Source organism: Sprattus sprattus (genome assembly GCF_963457725.1).
Source record: "Sprattus sprattus genome assembly, chromosome: 3".
NCBI classification, from domain to species: domain Eukaryota; kingdom Metazoa; phylum Chordata; class Actinopteri; order Clupeiformes; family Clupeidae; genus Sprattus; species Sprattus sprattus.
The window spans coordinates 35481222-35502195 of NC_137922.1; the positions used below are offsets into that span (position 1 = coordinate 35481222).

General features: G+C 46.2%; 1 protein-coding gene across 1 annotated transcript in view; it reads right to left on the reverse strand.

Moving 5' to 3' along the window:
* abca5 (ATP-binding cassette, sub-family A (ABC1), member 5) overlaps positions 1-20974 on the reverse strand; it is a 32651-nt gene that overhangs the window by 4500 nt on the left and 7177 nt on the right. Inside the window, exons 7-33 of the mRNA XM_080833988.1 lie at positions 20289-20430; positions 19412-19600; positions 18361-18508; positions 15452-15623; positions 13871-13929; positions 13519-13629; positions 12847-13022; positions 12145-12264; positions 11747-11885; positions 10893-10989; positions 10247-10386; positions 9616-9735; positions 9077-9278; positions 8000-8166; positions 7558-7685; positions 6132-6269; positions 5679-5792; positions 5283-5453; positions 4205-4318; positions 3820-3957; positions 3148-3216; positions 2776-2867; positions 2409-2544; positions 2075-2192; positions 1786-1877; positions 1094-1269; positions 146-221 (exon numbers count right to left, since the gene is read on the reverse strand). Coding sequence (XP_080690114.1) covers positions 146-221; positions 1094-1269; positions 1786-1877; positions 2075-2192; positions 2409-2544; positions 2776-2867; positions 3148-3216; positions 3820-3957; positions 4205-4318; positions 5283-5453; positions 5679-5792; positions 6132-6269; positions 7558-7685; positions 8000-8166; positions 9077-9278; positions 9616-9735; positions 10247-10386; positions 10893-10989; positions 11747-11885; positions 12145-12264; positions 12847-13022; positions 13519-13629; positions 13871-13929; positions 15452-15623; positions 18361-18508; positions 19412-19600; positions 20289-20430 — 3544 coding nt within the window. The remainder of the gene's footprint in view (positions 1-145; positions 222-1093; positions 1270-1785; positions 1878-2074; positions 2193-2408; positions 2545-2775; positions 2868-3147; positions 3217-3819; positions 3958-4204; positions 4319-5282; positions 5454-5678; positions 5793-6131; positions 6270-7557; positions 7686-7999; positions 8167-9076; positions 9279-9615; positions 9736-10246; positions 10387-10892; positions 10990-11746; positions 11886-12144; positions 12265-12846; positions 13023-13518; positions 13630-13870; positions 13930-15451; positions 15624-18360; positions 18509-19411; positions 19601-20288; positions 20431-20974) is intronic.

The window sequence follows — 20974 nt, forward strand, 5'->3', positions numbered from 1 at the left end:
CTAAACTCCTCAGAGCTGGCCGTTTGCCTCTGCTCTTGTGTGGCTCTGTGAGGGAGAGGACCCCGTGCTGGTGACTCATGGGCCCCTGGGGCTTAGAGCTGAGGCGGTGAGGACAGCGCTGGGCTCAAGCTAGCGGGACACTCACCTTCCTCTTGATCCCCGCAGAGAGGTTCTTGGCCTGCTTGTGGAGGTGCTCCTTCAGCTCCAGAGCATTGACCACCCTGGTGAGTCACACACACACACACACACACACACACACACACACACACACACACACACACACACACACACACACACACACACACACACACACACACACACACACACACACACACACACACACACACACACACACACACACACGACTTATAAGATCAAACTATATTGGAGAAGAGTACTCACTCATATTTAAAGTTATATAAAATGTTCTTGTCACATGTTTCATTACTTTGCACATGTACTGGCATTCTCCAGTAACACAAGTTAGGTACATTATAATAGAATGCATTAGTCAGGGCTGCAATGTAAGGGATAATGTATAGTCCACCGGTCAGTACAGAAAAATAAATCCAGACCGGACAAACAGGACCCCGATGCGTAGTTCGATAATCTCCTCTGTGACAAACTGGCTCTGAGGACTATCAGAGTGAGCGTTCATTGAGAACAGTGGTGAGGTGGAGAGGACAGGTGAAGAGGACACGGGAAATGGGGGATGAACAGATGAGAAGAAAGGATGAGAGGAGAAGAGAAGAAGGATGAGAGGAGAAGAGAAGAACAATGCCAAACAAGAGTAAAGAGATCAGGGGATAGAGAAGAAGCATGGGCTAAGTGGGAAAAGAGGCGGATAAGGGAGGGATGAGAAGGGAGGGATGAGAAGGGAGGGGAGAGTGGAAGAGAAGAGACTGGGATGGTGAGGAGAGGAGAGGAAAAGACAGCGTGAAAGACGACAGAAGAGCCCAAAAATGAGAGGAAAGGAAGATAGCAAAAGGATGACCAGATAGAAGGAAAGATGAGAGTATCAGAGGAGGTGAGGGAAGGAAGGACTGAGAAAGAGGAGGAGTAGAAGAGAAGAGAAGAGAAGGGATTCTGTTACCGTTTGATGATGTTGGGGACATCCTGTGGGCGGAGGCCCTTGATGGCGGCGTAGATCTGGAGGTGCTCCTGGAGGGTGACGCGGGGCCACAGCGGGTTGACCTGAGGACAGTAACCCACGTGCTCCAGCGGGTTCTCCACAGGGTGGAAGTCTGTGCTGTAGTCTCCCATCAGGACCTGGGCAGGGAGAGAACAGCTCCATGGGTATAGACCGCTTCGACATGCATGCCAAAGTACAGCTAATGGGCACAAATGGTGAGGTCATTCCTGTTGTTTAATAGACAAGGCATTAGCCTGTTTACTTGTATTTAATACATTACTATAAAGAGACCAGGCACATCACAAGTCAAACAAGACACAAGTGCAAGTAGACAGACTGACAAATATTGGCAGACACACAGACAGAAAAAAATTGGCTGGCAGGCAGACAGACAGACAGGCAGGCAGACAGACAGACAGACATACAGACACACACACAGGCAGACAGGCAGACAGACAGACAGACAAACAGACAGACAGAGAGGCAGACAGACAGACAGACAGACAGACAGACAGACAGACAGACAGACACACAGGCAGACAGGCAGACAGAAAGACAGACAGACAGACAGACAGAGACACACAGAGACACACAGACAGACACACACACAGGCAGACAGGCAGACAGGCAGACAGAAAGACAGGCAGACAGACCTGTCCAGCTGTGGGATCAGTGTCTCCAGCCAGCATGTGCATGATTGTGCTCTTCCCTGCTCCATTGGGCCCCAGCAGCCCGAGCACCTCACCTGCACAGGTAAGACCACAGGTCAAAGGTTAAACCCTCATTCCAGTACACCCAAGGTCAAAGGTCACACCGGTCGGGGCAGGAGCTACATCATCAGCAAGGGAAGACAGGATGTAGCAGAGAGATACAGAAAAGTAAAGATGGAGGAAGAGGAGAGGATGAGACGAGGATAGGAGGTGTGTGACAGGAGAGGCTTACCTTTGCGGACACAGAAGGAGACGTTCTTAGTGGCCACCCTCCTCTTCTTACTGAGGGAGAAGCCCTCACGTCTGCCTTTATACTGCTTCCTCAGGTTACTCACAACCACCACCGGTTTCTGAGGACACACACACACACAGAAACATATTAATACAAATAACTGCACACAAATTCAAATATTAGTATATTCATCACAGGATAGGATATATAACCATAATGTAACTGTATATAAATATGATAAACACAGATTATTGTAGATCTAAGACACACGGGCGAGTGCACACACACACACACTCACACTCACACTCACACTCACACTCACACTCACACTCACCTCTTCACAGGACTGGCAGGTGAGGGCCTCTTTTACGCGGGCCTTCTCCACCATCACATCCTCATCCTCATCCTCGTCCACGTTCTCTTCCGGGTTACGCTGAACTTTGCCCTTCGCTTCGGAGGAGGAGGAGATCCTGAGAAATCCACAATCAAGGTCACAGGTCAGAGCAAACAGACAGATCCAAAGCCCTAGATGTTGCCAATTGTAGACTTCCATATTTCCTTAAATTGCACTACAAAACCAAAGCTCAATCTTTCATGGGTCAAAACTCTGAATGTGTGCGTGTGCACGCGTGCACGTGTGTGTGTGTGTGTGTGTGTGTGTGTGTGTGTATGTGTAAGAGAGATAGAGAGCTCGTGCCAACCTGCAGAGCTGGTCGGTCTTCATGGTCTTGCCTCCATAGCGCAGCTCCAGCCATCGCAGCAGGAACAGCAGCAGGATGCACTGCAGGTAGGGCTAGATAGAGGGTGGAGGAGAGGGAAGAGAGGCCGATAGAGAGAGAGAGAGGGAGGGGGAGAGAGAGAGAGAGAGAGAAAAAGAGAAAGAGAGAGAGAAACGAGAGAGAAAGAAAGGAGAAAGAACGGAAAATGTATACTTTGCATTTTTTGGCCTGTTCTTAGCTTATCCTTATCAAAATACTGTTAGAGTCTAACAAAAAAGACTTTCTAACCGTCTCTCACATAACGCATGAGATAATCACTCTAGGAACAGCAGACAAACACTAAATGCCTCTTACTGCGAGCACGGCGATGAGCAGGCCCTTCCACAGAAGCTCGTCCTCCACAGTGGATGGAATGAAGGTTGCCTAGGAGAGAAAACAGTTTCACTAAACCTCCAGGGCATTATAGGCTAACGGACATTACAGAAATGATGTGGGAATATTCCAAGTAGCTTGAACAGATTTGGTTGATGATGATAGGCCCATTTTGGGCTTTTTATGCCTTTATTTGGACTGGACGGAGAAGTTGTATGATAGGAAGCGAGGCGGAGAAGAGGTGGGGAGAGGACCGGGAAACGAACATCAGGCCAGACTTGAACCTGTGTCCCCACGGGCAATGCGCCACAGTGCCCCCCCCCCCCCCCCCCCCCCCGAGAGGTCCATTTCTACGTCCATTATGTAGAGTAGTGCACTTTAGGGAGAATTTGAGAATCGAAGAGCAGTTCATTGGAGCATATTAGAGATTCTATTAGTAGTGACTGAGGTCATTTGTGAATACATTAACACTGATCAGCTGCTTCCATCCAGTAACTTACACTATTGTACAGATCTAGATATTTATCAGTGGACGTGTTCCCTGAGTAACAAAGCCATGACTCAGTCAGATGAGCTATAGGAGCCCTTCAGGGGAACACAGTGAGTAATGGAGCGTTTGTGTGGTGATGGCTGGGCGGCGGTGAGCAGACCCACCTTGGTGACACAGTTGAGGCAGCCCATGAGTGGGTAGAGGGGGTTGCAGAAGCAGAGCGTGTTGTGTAGGACCCGCGTCAGGACCCCCATTTTATTCACAAACGCCAGCTGCACCGTGGAGGCCGAGACCACACACACCTGATGCATGCAAACACACACACAGACACACACACCCACCCACATGGTATTAAAGTTTGTCTGGGCTCTCTCTTTGGGTGTAAGAAACTAAAATAAAACTTGGTTTAAGGACCTTGCCATAATTTCACAATATGCTTTCTGGTAAGACTTAAAAATTCTGCCCCAACCGTGCATTTGAGCACCATTTGGGTCTAAGTGGATCACTAGGCCCTAATCACGGGGCCCCTCCTTCATCCTCTGTGCTCACCATCATGGACACCACGGAGAAGAAGTCCCTGTTGCTCTGGACCCTGGTGAACATGAAGGACACGCAGTACGTGAAGAGGATCATGGCGGGGCTGAAGCCGATCAGACACAGCACCTGGATGAGCGGAAGAACAGAGAGACGGAGAAAGGAAGAGAGAGAGAGAGAGAGAGAGAGAGAGAGAGAGAAGGAGACATGGTGAAAGAAAAAGGGAAATGAGACAGTGGGTCATTTGGATCAATAAACTTAATTAAACCCACTCGTGCTATATTGAAGGAGTAGCAATATCCTTTTCTACGATCAATGTGTGTGTGTGTGCGTGTGTGTGTGTGTGTGTGTGTGTGTGAGTGGGTAAAACTTCCCTTTCTCGGATCAATGTGTGGCTCCGTGTGTGTTGTCTCTTTGTGCACCTGTGTGTGTGCGCAACATAAGACTCACACAAAAGTGTTTGTGTTATGTGTGTCAGTGTGGAACGACTAGAGTCTGTGTGTGTCTGTGTGTGTCTGTGTGTGTCTGTGTGTGTCTGTGTGAGTCTGTGTGAGTGTGTGTGAGTGTGTGTGAGTGTGTGTGTGTGTCTGTCTCTGTCTGTCTGTGTCTGTCTCTGTCTGTCTGTGTCTGTCTGTCTGTGTCTGTCTGTCTGTCTCTGTCTGTCTGTGTCTGTCTGTCTGTGTCTGTCTGTCTGTGTCTGTCTGTCTGTGTCTGTCTGTCTGTGTCTGTCTGTCTGTGTCTGTCTGTCTGTGTCTGTCTGTCTGTGTCTGTCTGTCTGTGTCTGTCTGTCTGTGTCTGTCTGTCTGTGTCTGTCTGTCTGTGTCTGTCTGTGTCTGTCTGTGTCTGTCTGTCTGTGTCTGTCTGTGTCTGTCTGTGGCTGTCTGTCTGTGTCTGTCTGTCTGTCTGTGTCTGTGTGGGCCTGTGTTTGTGCGTGTCTGTGCGTGCCTGTGCGTGCCTGTGCGTGCCTGTGCGTGTCTGTGCGTGTCTGTGCGTGTCTGTGCGTGTCTGTGCGTGTCTGTGCGTGTCTGTGCGTGTCTGTGCGTGTCTGTGCGTGTCTGTGCGTGTCTGTGCGTGTCTGTGTGTGGGCACTGACCACAGCAGTGACGTTGCTGGAGGTGAGGAGTTTGGTGGAGTGGAAGGAGAAGAGGGTGCAGGTCATGCAGGTGAGGATGAGAGAGTAAAACGGGATGTCGATGGCCGCCTGCCCGCACCAGTATGCCGACGGAAGCAGCCCCGAGATCCTCAAAGTGGAACGGCACTTTATCTACAACCCAGAACACAGAAAACGGGTTTAGGTCATGAAATTCTGTCCAGGAGCACAGGAAAATATGTCCATCACCACACCTGTACAAATCCAGTCTAAACAGTCTTGAGGTTTTTGCTTAGCTGAATTCTACAAACAGTGAAATTTGAATTTACTCTATTACTGTTTTTTTGTAAGCTTTAGAGAGCACCGTGTAGTCTGACTGCCCTCACTCATCCCCCTCACCTCCCGGTCTCGAGTGTGGTCCATGGCGAAGTACGCCGGCATGCCGGCTGCCAGCATCCCGAGGATCACAGCCTCGATGTAGACCAGCGCATAAGACGTGGCGTCGGGAAGTTGCTGGAAAAACAATAGTGGTGAACATCGTAACACACTTAGGAAGCTCGTCATGAACTGTCTAGTTCTCAAAGGTGCACTACTGCGGCTAAGAGAAGCACTACATGCTGGGTTACAAATAAAATGTCAAGGTTACAAGAGCTAGAAAAATGACAGTTGAATAAAAGAAACAAGAAGAAAATCAGCACCTTAATTTGGAAGAGCTGGTGTGTAAACTATAAAAGTTCAGCAGATTCAACAGGTGGAATCAGTAACCAAGAAAGCTAGTGAAACGAGATCAGAAGAACTGAATCCTCTGAAGACGGTAGGTCAAATGAAACCAGAGGGATGGAAGGCACTCACATAGTCAAAGGGTTTGGTCCAGGTGTTGATGCGCCCTGTGCCGTTGAGGCCCTTCAGCAGGGCGTTGCTCAGCACGTTGACCACCATGGGCAGGGAGTGGACCGTGGTGCCGTTAAACGCCAGACAATAGCTAAAGCCCTGAGAGAGGGAGAGAGAGAGAGAGAGAGAGAGAAAGAAAGAAAGAAAGAAAGAAAGAAAGAAGAGAGAAATAACATGCATATGTTAAGAATATCAACGTGTGTCATGAGACAAAAAGAGAGGGCAAGGAAAAGCATAACATAGAACACCAAAGAGCAGTATAGAGAAGAGGTGGATGAACTTCCACAGGTTACATATGTGAATAACAAACAGAGTAAATAAACACAAGACAACAAACATCAGTAATAAACATCAGTGATAAACTCGAGGCAGAGGCAGAGAGACAGATATGGACACAGAGGCAGAGAGACAGATATGGACAGAGACGGAGAGACAGCAAATATGGGTGTTGGTGCTTCAGCATCCACTCTGCCAGGTGATGGCTGCAAGATTGACAAGAGCCTCTTGACTTCAGGAGGATCAACCTGAGCACCCAAGTGCGTACATACACACACACGAGCACACACACACACACACCCTCTTTGTGCACAGCTACCCCCTCAGTGTGAGAGGCTGTTGGAGGGCTCCCATTTCAGGCTGTTCTAATTCCGGCCACTGCGGAGAAGAGGAGTACCTCCAGTCTGCTCTCTGCTTCAAAGGCTTCCTACTCATGCCTCTCTGTAGCCCTCTTACACACACACAGACACACACACAGACACACACACACACACACACACACACACACACACACACACACACACACACACACACACACGCACGCACACACACACACACACACACACACACACACACTTTCACTCTTGGATAGTAACACCCCACTGCACATCTTATATACAGCATCTATCTCATCATATCCGGTCTTTTTCGTGAAACAACCAACTGAAAGGATTCTGCAAATAGAACTGTGGCAATATAAAGAACCGGTAAAGTTGAAATAACCCTACGAACCCACAAACTTTATTGCCTTTGGCCCCATGTCAGCTGCACGGTCTGTTTCGCTAGCCAGTGGGGTTTTGCTACCATCTAGTACTAACATACAACACACTAGATCAGAAACAACAACAGGCACCACAGGTCTGTTACGAACACACTTATTACACCCAGACCAAGATGAGAGACTGTTTAAGATAGTAAGACAGAGTGACTGTGTTTGCATGTCTATGTGTCTGTGTGTGTGTGTGTATGCATGTGTTTGTTTTGAGTGTGTTTGTTTGTTTGTTTGTTTGTGTGTGTGTGTGTAAGTCTAAGAGTGTGTCTGTGTGTGTGTGTGTCTGTGTGTCTCTATGTCTGAGTGTGTGTGTGTGTGTGTAATAGGAGCATCTCACACCTTGCTGGACCCGGTGACGTTGATGGCAGCGCTGTGTGGAGCCACGGACATGTAATCAGCCTTCCTCGTCATCTCCACTCTGATGTCCTGAGCCTCGATGCTCTGGATGAAGCTTGAGATGTCCGAGTCTACACACACACACACACACACACACACACACACACACACACACACACACACACACACACACACACACACACACACACACACACACACACACACACACACACACACACACACACACACACACGAGAATAACTAACAAACAAAGAAGCAGCAGTACAGCAACAATTGACTGACTCTAAAAGGAACCATTCTGTCCATTCTACAGAATTGACAAAAGTATTCACGTGTAGATGACCCCACTTAAAAGCCGGTCATGCTTTTGGGATGGGATTTAACCCCTTCATGACCCCTTACGACCGCCGTAGCCTTGGCTTACCTGAGGAGTTCTGCACGAGCAAGGGAGTGGTGTATTTGTGCGGGGACTGATTTCGGCCCAGCAGGTAGATGGGGAGGAACTGGCGGTCAGGGGAGTGGATCTGGATGTTCCCCGTGACCAGAGAGAGAACCAGAACCGCTGACAAAAAGACAAGGAACAGAGCAAACCTATGGGTGGGGAAGAGAATAAGCAAGAGGAAATGTTCATGAGTACATTTGCATGAAGACAAGTTTAGTTGGAATATTTTTTACTCAAATTGTGATATTTGTGTGTTTAAACACACATACAATATGGTCAGCAATACATATAGGCTTCCACCTTCTCTGTGAGTTGAGTGTGTCCAAGTATGTGTGTGTGTGTGTGTGTGTGGCTTTTCTGTCTGCAATCTGACCATGTGCTGGACGGGAGGGGTTTCCCCACCCTTTCCAGGCTGAGTGGGTGTCAGGCCACCATGTATTTTGACAGTGGTTTAGATTGTATGTGTGTGTGTGTGTGTGTGTGTGTGTATGTGTGTGTGTGTTTGTGTGTGTGTGTGTGTGTGTGTGCACGTTTGTGTGGGCATGCACCTGGGCCCTTTTGCCACAAGTTGATTATGTGATGCCAGGCCACCATGAGTGTTTTCACGTTCATGTGTGTGTGTGTGTGTGTGTGTGTGTGTGTGTGTGTGTGCCCCATTCACTCATGTGTACATGATGAGCTTCCTCTGCCTCCACAGGTGGGGCCAGTTTCGCCAAAAGACCATGTATATGTTTATGTGTGTGTGTTTGTGTTCACTCAAGTGTAAATGACAGGTTTCCTCTCTCTCTCTGCAGGTTGTGCTTGAGCAGCCAGTCCATCACTGCTGGTGTGTGTGTTTTATGGCAGTGTGTGTGTGTGTGTGTGTGTGTGTGTGTGTGTGTGTGTGTGTGTGTGTGTGTGTGTGTGGCAGTGTCTCAGTGAGAACACCGGTTCCATCCTCCCCTGCAGGTTGACCAAGTTCAATCAGGGCCACCGTTTGTGTACATGGACCGTATGTGTATGTGTGTGTGTGTGTGTGTGTGTGTGTGTGTGTGTGTGTGTGTGTGTGTGTACACTCACGTGTAGATGACTGGCTTCCTCTCCCGCTGCAGGTTGAGTGAGTGTAGCCAGGCCACCGTGCTGAACTGCTGCCGCCACAGGGCATGGCCGTTCACCAGGTCCTGCCGATGATCGGTGAAGGTCAGCAGCCTCTGGTCAGTGTCGTCCATGGAGGACGCGTCGGCATCTTCCTCAGGCTGCTCCTGGTTGAACACGCTGTAGTCTGGCAGAGGAGAGGACAGAGGCTTTAGTGGCCGTGACTATAGAACACCTCACAAACTCAGACAGTGTTTCAGAAGTCCATATGTTACTGGCTGATAAAGTATGTACTGTTTCCTGTATCTTTTGCAGGATTTGCAGTTGGGTGCATGACAATAATTTGCCTTAATTGCCTGAACCCCCAGGAACATTTTCAGGAACAAGAATAATAATTCAGCAAAGGCGATACATTTATAATTATTTTGAATTTAATTATTTCAACCATAAGTTTTTACAACCTTTATAGTCACAAGGCTCAGGAGGTACTTCAGTGACCTTTGACCTGACATCTGACTCCTTACCTGCTTGGTCCACCTCAGCTTCCGCCTCCAGACGCAGGAACACATCCTCCAGCGTGGTCATGGAGACACCATGGTTGATGATGCCCAGGTCAGGCCGACAATCTAACTCAGCAAACAGACCTGAAAGAAATGTTCAAGGTAGGGTCAACAGGCCATGTCCAGACCTTACTACCATGTTGAGTGTGGCTGATTCCTTAACCTTGCAGACTAACACCGTGTTACACTGCCCCCATTATGCAATTTGACTATGCTATATGTATGCTATAGATTAAGTCTTAATACTGAAGCAGGGAGTTGGCGTTCCTATGAGTTGGGTCCATATAGCCTAGTCAGATCTAGGTTATTTGAGATGAACTACAGGAGCTATTGGGTGTTATTGGGTCTATTTTGCTACTTTCAGCAGAGGACACATGCCATCAGCAAGCATGGTAATGGCTACAGAGAAATAAATGAGTGACATTTGTTACCATGGCATCCGCGGTCGTCTTGAAACAAAGGCAAAGCGGTTCCCATTCAAACCTTTTACATACGTGCTTTTCGGGTAAGTCACGTGCATTAAATAAATGACAAATAACACAAATAAGGAGACTGCAGACGGTTGGAGCGATGCTAATGCGACGTGACACCTCACCTGGAAAAGTGTCCATGCTCTCAAAGGGCAGCGTGAATGTGAGCTCGGCCTCCTGTTGCCGTGACAACTGTGCCTTGGGGACGTGCTGCTTCACCAGCGATGCGATGGCGTCCACCTCACACCCCTCGCCCAACGACATCCTGCAGAAGCTTAAAAGACTCAGTTAAAGTTTCCTTTTTCCCTTTATTACACCGTTAATTATGTGCTTTTCTTAGCTCTGCCAGCGCCGCCACATTGCCAATAAGCATTATTGTCTATATACCATGCATACCCAACCGGCACAGATGGCTCAATAAGACTGTGTGAAGAAAAAAAAAAAGAAAAAGGTGTTTTCTTCAAGATTTTACAACAAAAGGCACACTCTACCAGATGGTTGAGCAGACCATTAAAGAAACAGTCACAGCCCTCCATAAGCAAAGCCCTATACGAAACCTTCAAAAGCGAACTGGTGGCGTTCAATATTCCTGACTAGGCAGGACTTGAGCTCTACATGTGCTGAATAAGCGGAAGTGTAACCAAGGGTTGTGTGAGCTGCCTCCTCGTTCATGTTCTCGAGTGTATTTGGGAAAAGCAACGGGGGATGGAGGCTCCCCAACAACGGCGGAGCACATGAAAGAGTGTTAGCTCAGGAATATTTATAAAGCACTCTTGCCTGAGGTTGTAGCCGACGCCACACTTGGTTTTAAGGTACAGCGACGAGCCCACGCACTTGAGCTGGCCATGAGATATCACCGCCTTACGATCTGCAGGGAAGATAAGAGGGAGAGAGAGAGAGGATACACCATCAATTTACTGCCAATAGATACACAGATTACAGCTTACAGTACACATGATTTAGTATATGTTGAATGGGGCAATACTGTCAACTTGTAAGACAACATGGACATGTTACCATATATGTAAAGACACTAGATACCAAATACAGTGTGGTGCAACCATAGGGCAAAAAGACAGAAATGGAAAGAGCAACACATTACTGGCATCACAGACCAAGCTCTGGTTAGATACCCTAGCTCTGGATAGATACCCTAGGTCTGGTACCCTAGCTCTGGATAGATACCCTAGCTCTGGATAGATACCCTAGCTCTGGATAAATGCCCTAGCTCTGGATAAATGCCCTAGCTCTGGATAAATACCCTAGCTCTGGATAGATACCCTAGCTCTGGATAAATACCCTAGGTCTGGATAGATACCCTAGCTCTGGATAAATACCCTAGCTCTGGATAAATACCCTAGCTCTGGATAGATACCCTAGCTCTGGATAAATACCCTAGCTCTGGATAGATACCCTAGCTCTGGATAGATACCCTAGCTCTGGATAGATACCCTAGCTCTGGATAGATACCCTAGCTCTGGATAGATACCCTATCTCTGGAAAGGTGTGAGGAGAGATGGTGTGAGAAGAGAAGAGGGTAGGAGAGGTAGGCTGTCTGGAGTGCTGACAGTGGCTGCAGAAGAGGACAGATGGATAGGGTAAACAGAGAGACGGGTGTGGGTTACCGGCGAGTATGTCGGCTTCGTCCATGTAGTGTGTGCTGAGGACGGTGACCCTGCCCGCACGGCGGCTCTTCAGGAGGGACCAGACCTGGTGCCGTGAGCAGGGGTCCATTCCTGCAGTGGGCTCATCCAGAAGCAGGATCTAACACACACACACACACATTGTGACATTACAGTCAGTACATGTGGCGCCACACACACACACACACACACACACACACACACACACACACACACACACACACACACACACACACACACACACACACACACACACACACACACACACACACACACACACACACACACACACACACACACACACACACACACACACACACACACACACACACACACACACACACAAAATAACCAAGGGACACACATTCACACATGATCACCTTGGGGTCTCCCAGTATGGCGATGCCCACAGACAGCTTCCTCTTCTGGCCGCCACTCAGGTTCTTGGCCTGGGCATCCATGATCTTCTCCAGGTCCAGATCCTTTAGCACTTTAGAGACCTGATGGGGAACACGGACAACAAACACGTACAGACAAGTTAAACCAGTAATCTTGTGCTTCACTTCAATGACAGGGGAAGTCAATTAATATAATTAAATATGAATGTGTTCAACAGTATTTTAAAGTGCTTCAAATTTTGAGGCAAGTTATTTTAATTATGTCGCATTTCTGTATGTTTGAGACATTGCACAAAGTGGGCAGTTGTGATTACACAAAGGCTGAAAATCAGCTTGGCCGTTAATAGAAGCAACAGAAGGGGAACAGGGACACAGTGGTGTGGGAGTGGGACAGGATCTATGCGGGAACCCGGCTGAAAAATCCATCCTGCACAGACCTTTATCCCAGATACATAAATCATGGGCATTTATTGCAAACAATGAATACCTCCTAAACAGTTGTATTCTCTTCATTTTGAGTGTGTATTTAAAAGTTTCAATGCTGCCATCCAAGCCATCAGAGAGCAAGGGACTAACACACACACACACACACACACACACACACACACACACACACACACACACACACACACACACACACACACACACACACACACACACACACACACACACACACACACACACCTCAGCGTCGATGTTGGAGGGCAGGATGCCTTTGATGGCAGCAAAGATCCTGAGGTGCTCCTCCACAGTGAGCACGTCGAAGATGATGTTGAACTGCGGGCAGATGCCAACCAGCTGCTTCATCTCCGCCCCCTCGGCGATCTCTGCCACTGGCGTGCCGTAGATGGTGGCCGAGCCTGGAGACAAAGCATCATCACCACCACCACAATCATCATCATCACCACCATCACTATCATTACCATCATCACCACCACCATCATCACCACCACCACCACCGCCATCATCATCATCATCATCATCATCACCACCATTGCCATCATCATCACCACCATCATCATCATCACCGCCATCACTATCATTACCATCATCACCATCATCATCCCCACCCTCACCATCACCACCACTGCCACCATCATCTTTAGCATCGATACCCTCATTATCATCATCATCATCATCACCGCCACCATAACATTTGATATCATGTAAGTGTATGTAAGACAATGCATCACTTGGCTTATGATCCCCCTCCACTATCCCAAAATGAGACAGACAGACTAACAGGAGGACAGACAGACAGACAGACAGACAGACAGACAGACAGACAGACAGACAGACAGACAGGCAGATTTTGACCGGAAGCCCAAGGTGATCAGTTGGTCAGACGAGTCTCACCTTCAGTGGGAGGGCAGATGCCACATAGGATGTTCATAAGGGTCGACTTCCCTGCTCCACTGTGGCCCAGCAGCGCCGTGATCTGGCCCTCGTAAATGTCAAAGGTGAAGCCTGTCCACAACACACACGCAAACACATACACACGCACACACACACGCACACAAACGCACACAGACAGACACGCACACACGCAAAGATAGACACGCACACAAGCACACACAAGCACATGGTCAGAGCCAAAACAGTGTCAGGGCCACAGAGACAAAATAAGAGTATGATATGAGAGATTAAGCTATTATTTTAGTGTATTTTGGAAAAGGGAAATATAAATATTAAAATAATAAATACTCACCCCTCAAAGCCTCCACTGTGCTGTCTGTCTCCTTGTAGACCTTACGGATGTTATTAATCCTGGCAGGATGGGAACAAGGAAACAGATTCCGACACACACACAAACAAACACACACAGACGAGGGTCAGGGATGGATATTAAATGTCTGTTTGGCACACAGCCCAGGCATTAGTCTTGGAGCTTCTGCTGGATTTAGTTGCACAGCACATCATCTCTATGAAGTCAGCGCTTTATTTACAATATGACTGCAGCCGCTTAGCCCTACAGCTCTCCCAGGGGAGGTGGTGTAAGCGTGATCGTGACAGACAGAGAACAAGTGCGCACGTGCTTGTGTGTGTGAAGGTGTGTGTGCATGTGTGTGTGTTTGTTTGTGTGTGTGTGTGTGTGAAGTAATCTGGGGACACTGAGCGAAATCAGAGCATTCAGAGATTGTTTTGAAGGTGACATCATCCTACATAACCCCTCAATGTTCTGCGGGACAAAAGCTGCCAAGCAGACAGATAACCATTAGTGTCAATCTAGAGACAGGAGACAAGGACAGCTGTCCTGCAGTAAATGTCTACAGACTGCAAGTCAGCAAGAGCTCATTGATAGAAGGGAAGATGCATTTTTGTTTTTATGTAAAGCTTGATTGAACGGGATGACTTAGGCCCAATCTCAATACTTCCCCTTACCCCTTATCTTACCCCTTACCCTTGAAATTGCGCGTTCATGTGAGAGCTAGTGGTGTCTCAATACCCAACTTGATCAAGATTAAGGGGTAAGTTTAAGGGGTGTATGGCCCTCGTTTTTGAGATGATCGGAGAGCTACCTTACTCCTCCAAGGGCTATCCCAGAGCACACCGCGAAACCAGCTCGGGAATTTTCAAAAAAACATGGCTGCTTGAAGCGAGGAATATTTTACATGAATAAAGCTATCTACACAACTTTTTATATGTTTATAATGACTCGGTTTGATCTGAAATGTGCTACTTGAACGATGCATAGTATTGTCGGTCTTAACTGAAGCTTTCAAACGGTAGTTTTAGGATACAAATTAGCGCGTATACCACCACTCCATTGGCTTATATGGTAGCTTGCCAGCTATCATGCTACATACACTACATGTAAGTATTTTTGGCTTATAATTAATTTAAAAATGACGACAGTCTTGTTTCGTGCTCTACACAGTTGTATACATATATATTTGCAACCATGTTCTTCATTAGACTTTTTTTAAATCGCTAGTTTCATAGCTCATACAGTCACGCATGACGTACCCGAAACCGAGTGGCGTCTCATTTCATAGGGGAAAGATCTCAGCCCTTGGCCCTTACACTTGCAAGTGCTAGGGTTAAGACTAAGACAAGACTAAGCAAAAGGGGCAAGGAGAAGAATCGAGATTCGGCCTTAGTCTTGCCGTCACAGAAATGTGAAAATATGGTAATATGGAACATGGTTCAAAGGTCTAAGCAAATCATTATTCCACCATCCACTTGAAGTGTCCGTGTAACTTCGCTTTTAAATGAATGACATCTACTGTAATATCCGATAAAAGCCCATGAGAGGGGTTTGTTGTGACAGTGGAGTTTGGTGTCCTACCTGATGGCCTTCTTGAACTCGGGGGACACGGGCTCGATGGACTCATCTCCCATAGGCGCCCCGTTGACCTCCGCCTCGTACACCGAGCTCACCTCCACGTAGTGCTTCCTGCGCTGCGACCAATAGGACGGCTTCAGGAAGTAGAGGATAGAGCGCCGCATGCCAAATTCACCTTGACAACGATGACAAAATAAGATATTTTCATTTTATCAGCATTCTTGGATGCTTAGTCAGTTGAAAATATATCAACTGGTAGGCCATCCAGTCAGTTGGCTTTTCATCAGAACAGTAATTGTATGAGGCCCCCCAAGATGTTCTTTTTAGAAGATTAAATTACCAACAATGCCATTTTCCATTATGGTTAAGGGTTCCTCAGGCCTAGGAAAAAAAATGTTGTGTTTCCTGTTTCAGCCCTGAAAAAATTAAGGTAGGTAGGTAGGGATCATCTTTTTTTATATATATATATATACAGCCGCGGAAAAAAATAAGAAACCACTTCAAAATTATCAGTTTCTCTGGTTTTACTATTTATTGGTATGTGTTAAAGTAAAATGTACATTTTTGTTTTATTCTATAACCTACTGGCAACATTCCTACCAAATTTCAAATAAAAATATTGTCATTTAGATCATTTATTTGCAGAAAAATGACAATTGGTCAAAATAGCAAAAAAGATGCAGTGTCTTCAGATCTCGAATAATGCAAAGAAAACAAGCTCATATTCATTTTTAAACTACACAACACTAATGCTTTAACTTAGGAAGAGTTCAGAAATCAATATTTGGTGGAATAACCTTGATTTAAAATCACAACTTTCATGTGTCTTGGCATGCTGGCTGAGGTTTGTAAAAGACCATAAGGATTGAACCAAAGCGGACTGGAGGGTCTCCTAGTTCGTCTTCTCTGATGAGTCCAATTTCACAGTAGGTGCAAGACTCTGTGGCTTGTAGGCCTCTCCAGGTCTCCGTCTAACCATTAGACGACCATGTGTTGGGCAAAGCTGAAAATTGGACTCATCAGAGAAGACGAACTAGGAGACCCTCCAGTCCGCTTTGGTTCAATCCTTATGGTCTTTTACAAACCTCAGCCAGGCAAAGTACAACGTTGTCCCGGAAGAAAAACTTGCTTCCTTTTGCTCTGACAATGTTCCCCAACTCTGAGAAGTGTTTTTTCCAGCAGGGCAATGCTCCATGCCACACAGCCAGGCCAGTAAAGGTGTGGATGGAGTATCACCAGATCAGGACCCTGTCATGGCCAGCCCAATTTCGAGACCTGAATCCCATAAAAAAAACTCTGAAATGTGATCAAGAGGAAGATGGATGGTCACAAGCCATGAAAAGAAGCCGAGCTGCTTGAATTCTTGCGCCAGGAGTAGCATAAAGTCACCCAACGGCAATGTGAAAGACTGGTGGAGAGCATGCCAAGACACATGAAAGTTGTGATTTTAAATCAAGGTTATTCCACAAAATATTGATTTCTGAACTCTTCCTAAGTTAAAGCATTAGTATTGTGTAGTTTAAAAATGAATATGAGCTTGTTTTCTTTGCATTATTCGAGCACTGAAGACACTGCATCTTTTTTGCTATTTTGTCCAATTGTCATTTTTCTGCAAATAAATGATCTAAATGACAATATTTTTATTTGAAATGTTGCCAGTAGGTTATAGAATAAAACTAAAATGTACATTTTACTTTAACACATACCAATAAATAGTAAAACCAGAGAAACTGATAATTTTGAAGTGGTCTCTTAATTTTTTCCGCGGCTGTATATATATATATTTTTTTTTATATATATATATTTTATTTTTTTATTTTTTTTGACGGACCAAGCCCCTGGTAACCATCTATCCGTGGGTATAGATAGTTTTCCAGGTTTTTTTTGGTTTATTATTTTTTTAAAGTTCAAGTATCCAAAAGTTATTTCACAAACGCATTAATTCCATTCCATCAGACATTCACAAATCTCACAAAGAACATTCTATTTAAACTTCATGTGCTGTAGGCTACCTTTATATCCAGCAGCTGATTATGGCAGATTTCACTAGCTTGGGTCGGACAGTCGCTCCAAGTCTGTTTACTAAATGTTATCACAGTCTGTCTGCACGCTCGCGATGCTCACTCAGTTACGACCAAACAGAGCTGTGCGCTTGCGACCATAGACTCACAGGCGGGATTGTTAGGTGTGAATTTCATGATCTCCAAAAAAAAACAAATGCGAATAGGGTTAGTTACGCCACTGTCCACAATGAAGTGCACCTGTTGACATTACAAAATTACGGAATAAGATGTTTTCACATATGACGGAAAAAACAGCCTGTGTCACTGTGATCTCTCGTCATTTCTGTCGTTCTCATTCTATGCTTGTCAATCTGTTTCGCTATCCTTGTTAATTTATTCAAGGTGTTGATGTTGTTCAATTTCATATATTAATTTAAAGTTGCCAAATTTCAAGTCATCCATTCTTCAACACTAGCTGCGACCTTATCTTCAAACCGAAAGTAACGTGTGTACATCGGGGCAGAACTCCGCCTTGAGCGATATAGAGAGCAGAGGACACGCGCGATCATCTAGAGACAAAAATGTCATGCCGTCGTGAAAATAAGATAAATAACAGGCTTTTTTTATTTAGTTTAATAAAAGAACCAACTATAGACCTGAGAGAGATATGTCCTGACTATGGTCTTCCGAAGTCCGTAAGAAAACAGTTCGAAAATGAAAATGATTTTTTCTTTTTTTAAGAGATCGACAGGGAAACGCAGCCCACCCTAAAAAGAAGTCTGGGGTCGGCAGTTTTTTTTAGGGTCGGTTGGGAAACAGGAAACACAACATTTTTTTTCCTAGGCCTCAGTTACTCTCTATGAAGCACCCTTAAAGAACACACACGCATTCTTTCAACAGTGGCGTTACCTGGCAGCACCTGGTCCAGGTAGACAGCGAGCAGCAGGTAGAGGATGCAGTCCAGGAAGAGCATGAGCAGGGGCACGTAGAGGGCGTGAGGGCCGTTGGTCAGCGTGGAGAAGATGGCGCCGTCGCCCTGAGCCTCCAGGTACACCACCTACACAAAGAGCAAGGCATCAGGATTTACACCTGATCAGAGATCAGACATATCCAGGTACACAACCTACACAAAGAGCAAGACATACGGATTTACATCTGATCAGAGATCAGACTTATCCAGGTATACCACCTACTCAAAGAGCAAGTCATCAAGATTAACTGACCTATCTAGGTATGTTTCCTACAGAAAGAACAAGGCATCAGTATTTACAACTGATCAGCAACAACCCTGTTTCATCCAGGTAAACCATTGACAGAAGGACAGGTGATCAGATGAGCAAAGAGTGAGGCACTCATCTATGTCTGGTCTCAAACTGGATTCTATCATCCAAAACCACTAACACACAGTTTGCCATTCTGGGTGGTTATTCAAAGGCATAATAAAAAATAAATGAACAAAAAAAGATTCCAGTATTACAGTGCAACATAATACATCTCGTCATTGTATGAAACTGCACAAAATGCATACGCAATATGATAATTTCATACCCGAACCCTACGGTAAATAGATCATATTGTGCTTCTAGTTTTGGCGATGTAGAGGCACAGATATAAAGCTTTAAGTGGTCCAAACAGACTGGGGGTTCTGCTATAAGCCATCTGTTAAAAGCCTTCACTCTCGCAGCGGAATGGCTATAAACTCATAAACAACTCACTGTACAAACAACGTTCTGGAGGTCGGCCAAGACAAACAGTGCTGCCTCGCCGCATCTCATGTGACCAATGAATCAAACGGCTGCCATCACCAGTCACTGAGGGGGGCCCCCCAACTACTCACCTCTCTCTCTCTCGCCTACACAGTACCGTCTGTCGCCAGGGTTACGCTTGGGTGTGTGGGTGGACGTGTGTGTGTGTGTGAGGGGGGGGGGCAGAGGGTTGCTACGGCGACATGGCACATTACCTGGGCGATGCCGATGGAGAAGGCGCTGGGAGAGAGCAGGCAGAGGAGCCAAACTAGCCACTGCGGGAAGTCTCTCATGAGCACCGTGAAGAGGGACAGGCAGCCGAACACCACCGTCAGCATGGAGCCCACCGTGCTGGCGAACTTGGGCTTCTTGAAGAGTGGCGTGAGCATGAAAGAAAAGAAGATCTGCCAGAAAGAGAGGAAAGAAGGTGAAGAAAGGCGAAAAAAAGAAAAAAAACAGATAGTGTTTACAGATCAAAGACAATAACCAATACAAAATTAAAAAACAACAAACAAATCAACAACACATCTAAACAACTTCTAGAAAATATATTAGGGCTTACAAGAAGGCTTTTTATTATTCTTATGTCATTATAATTATTAAACAGCTTATGTTTCTTACGAAGAGCTTCCCGTTACACCATAAAAACACATCCCCATAAATCTCCATGTTTTCATCTTTGCCAAACAGTCCCGTCTCTGCTCTGACCTCGGCCAAGAAGTGGGAGCTTACAGACTAATGACACATAAAGCAGACGCTGAAACAAACCATGAGCGCCCAAAGAACATAATCTCTGCCTGGGCACTGACGCACAGAGATGCTTAGGGTACTACATTAACGCCAACGCTAGGCTAACACTCCAGACAGCTAGGGAAAGGGTTGAGGGAGCATGAGCACCAGAATTAAACCGCTCTCACAACAAAACATCTTTCAAATTTACAAAACCAATTTACACTTTTCCTGTAAGGTTGGATTCAAAATGCTGCAGGCACAGACATGTGTCTGTGTCTGTGTACATCATCTGTCTAATGAGTTTGAGGAATGATTTATAAATCTAATGATGAACTTGGGGAGAGTGGTTGAGTGACTTACTGAGGAGATGCCGTACAGGAAGATGAGGAGGAAGATGACTAAGAAGTTGCTGTTGTAGAAGAGGGACGTGCAGGTGGAAATCACCGCCATCAGGATGGACATGGTGGTGACCAGAGCGGCGTACAGCAGACCCCACGACAGCCTGAATGTTCACACACACACACACACACACACACACACACACACACACAGTTGCAAGCAAGGGTCATATAAAGATTACTAAATAAAATCCAAATATGCCAGCACTTCATGAGAGCTGTAAGAGCCTGAGAGAGCTCTCATCTGGCCTCTCCCCCCTCATCAAAGCCACTCGAGCATCAAGTACCACTCCACAACAGTTCATTATTTACTTAACGCCTGTATTCATTTATTATTTACCTAACACCAGGATTTATTTAAACCATCTGTTGCTTGCTACCAACAATCATTTTCACAGCCAGCACTGCAATAGCAATATTTCTTCGTTGAGCACAACCTCGAATCCCCATATCCTGCAAATCCACCCCAATGAACCATGATGTTTGTTCCAAACCCACACCTCATTACAGTGTGTGAATCAGCGTTGACTTGCTAACTGCAAATGAGGCTTTGAGCTGCATGCCGTAAAAGACTGCCGGCAGAACACTAATGAAAAAAGCCACGACTCGATCAACATGGCAGACAAAGAAAGTTTGGTGTCGATCATG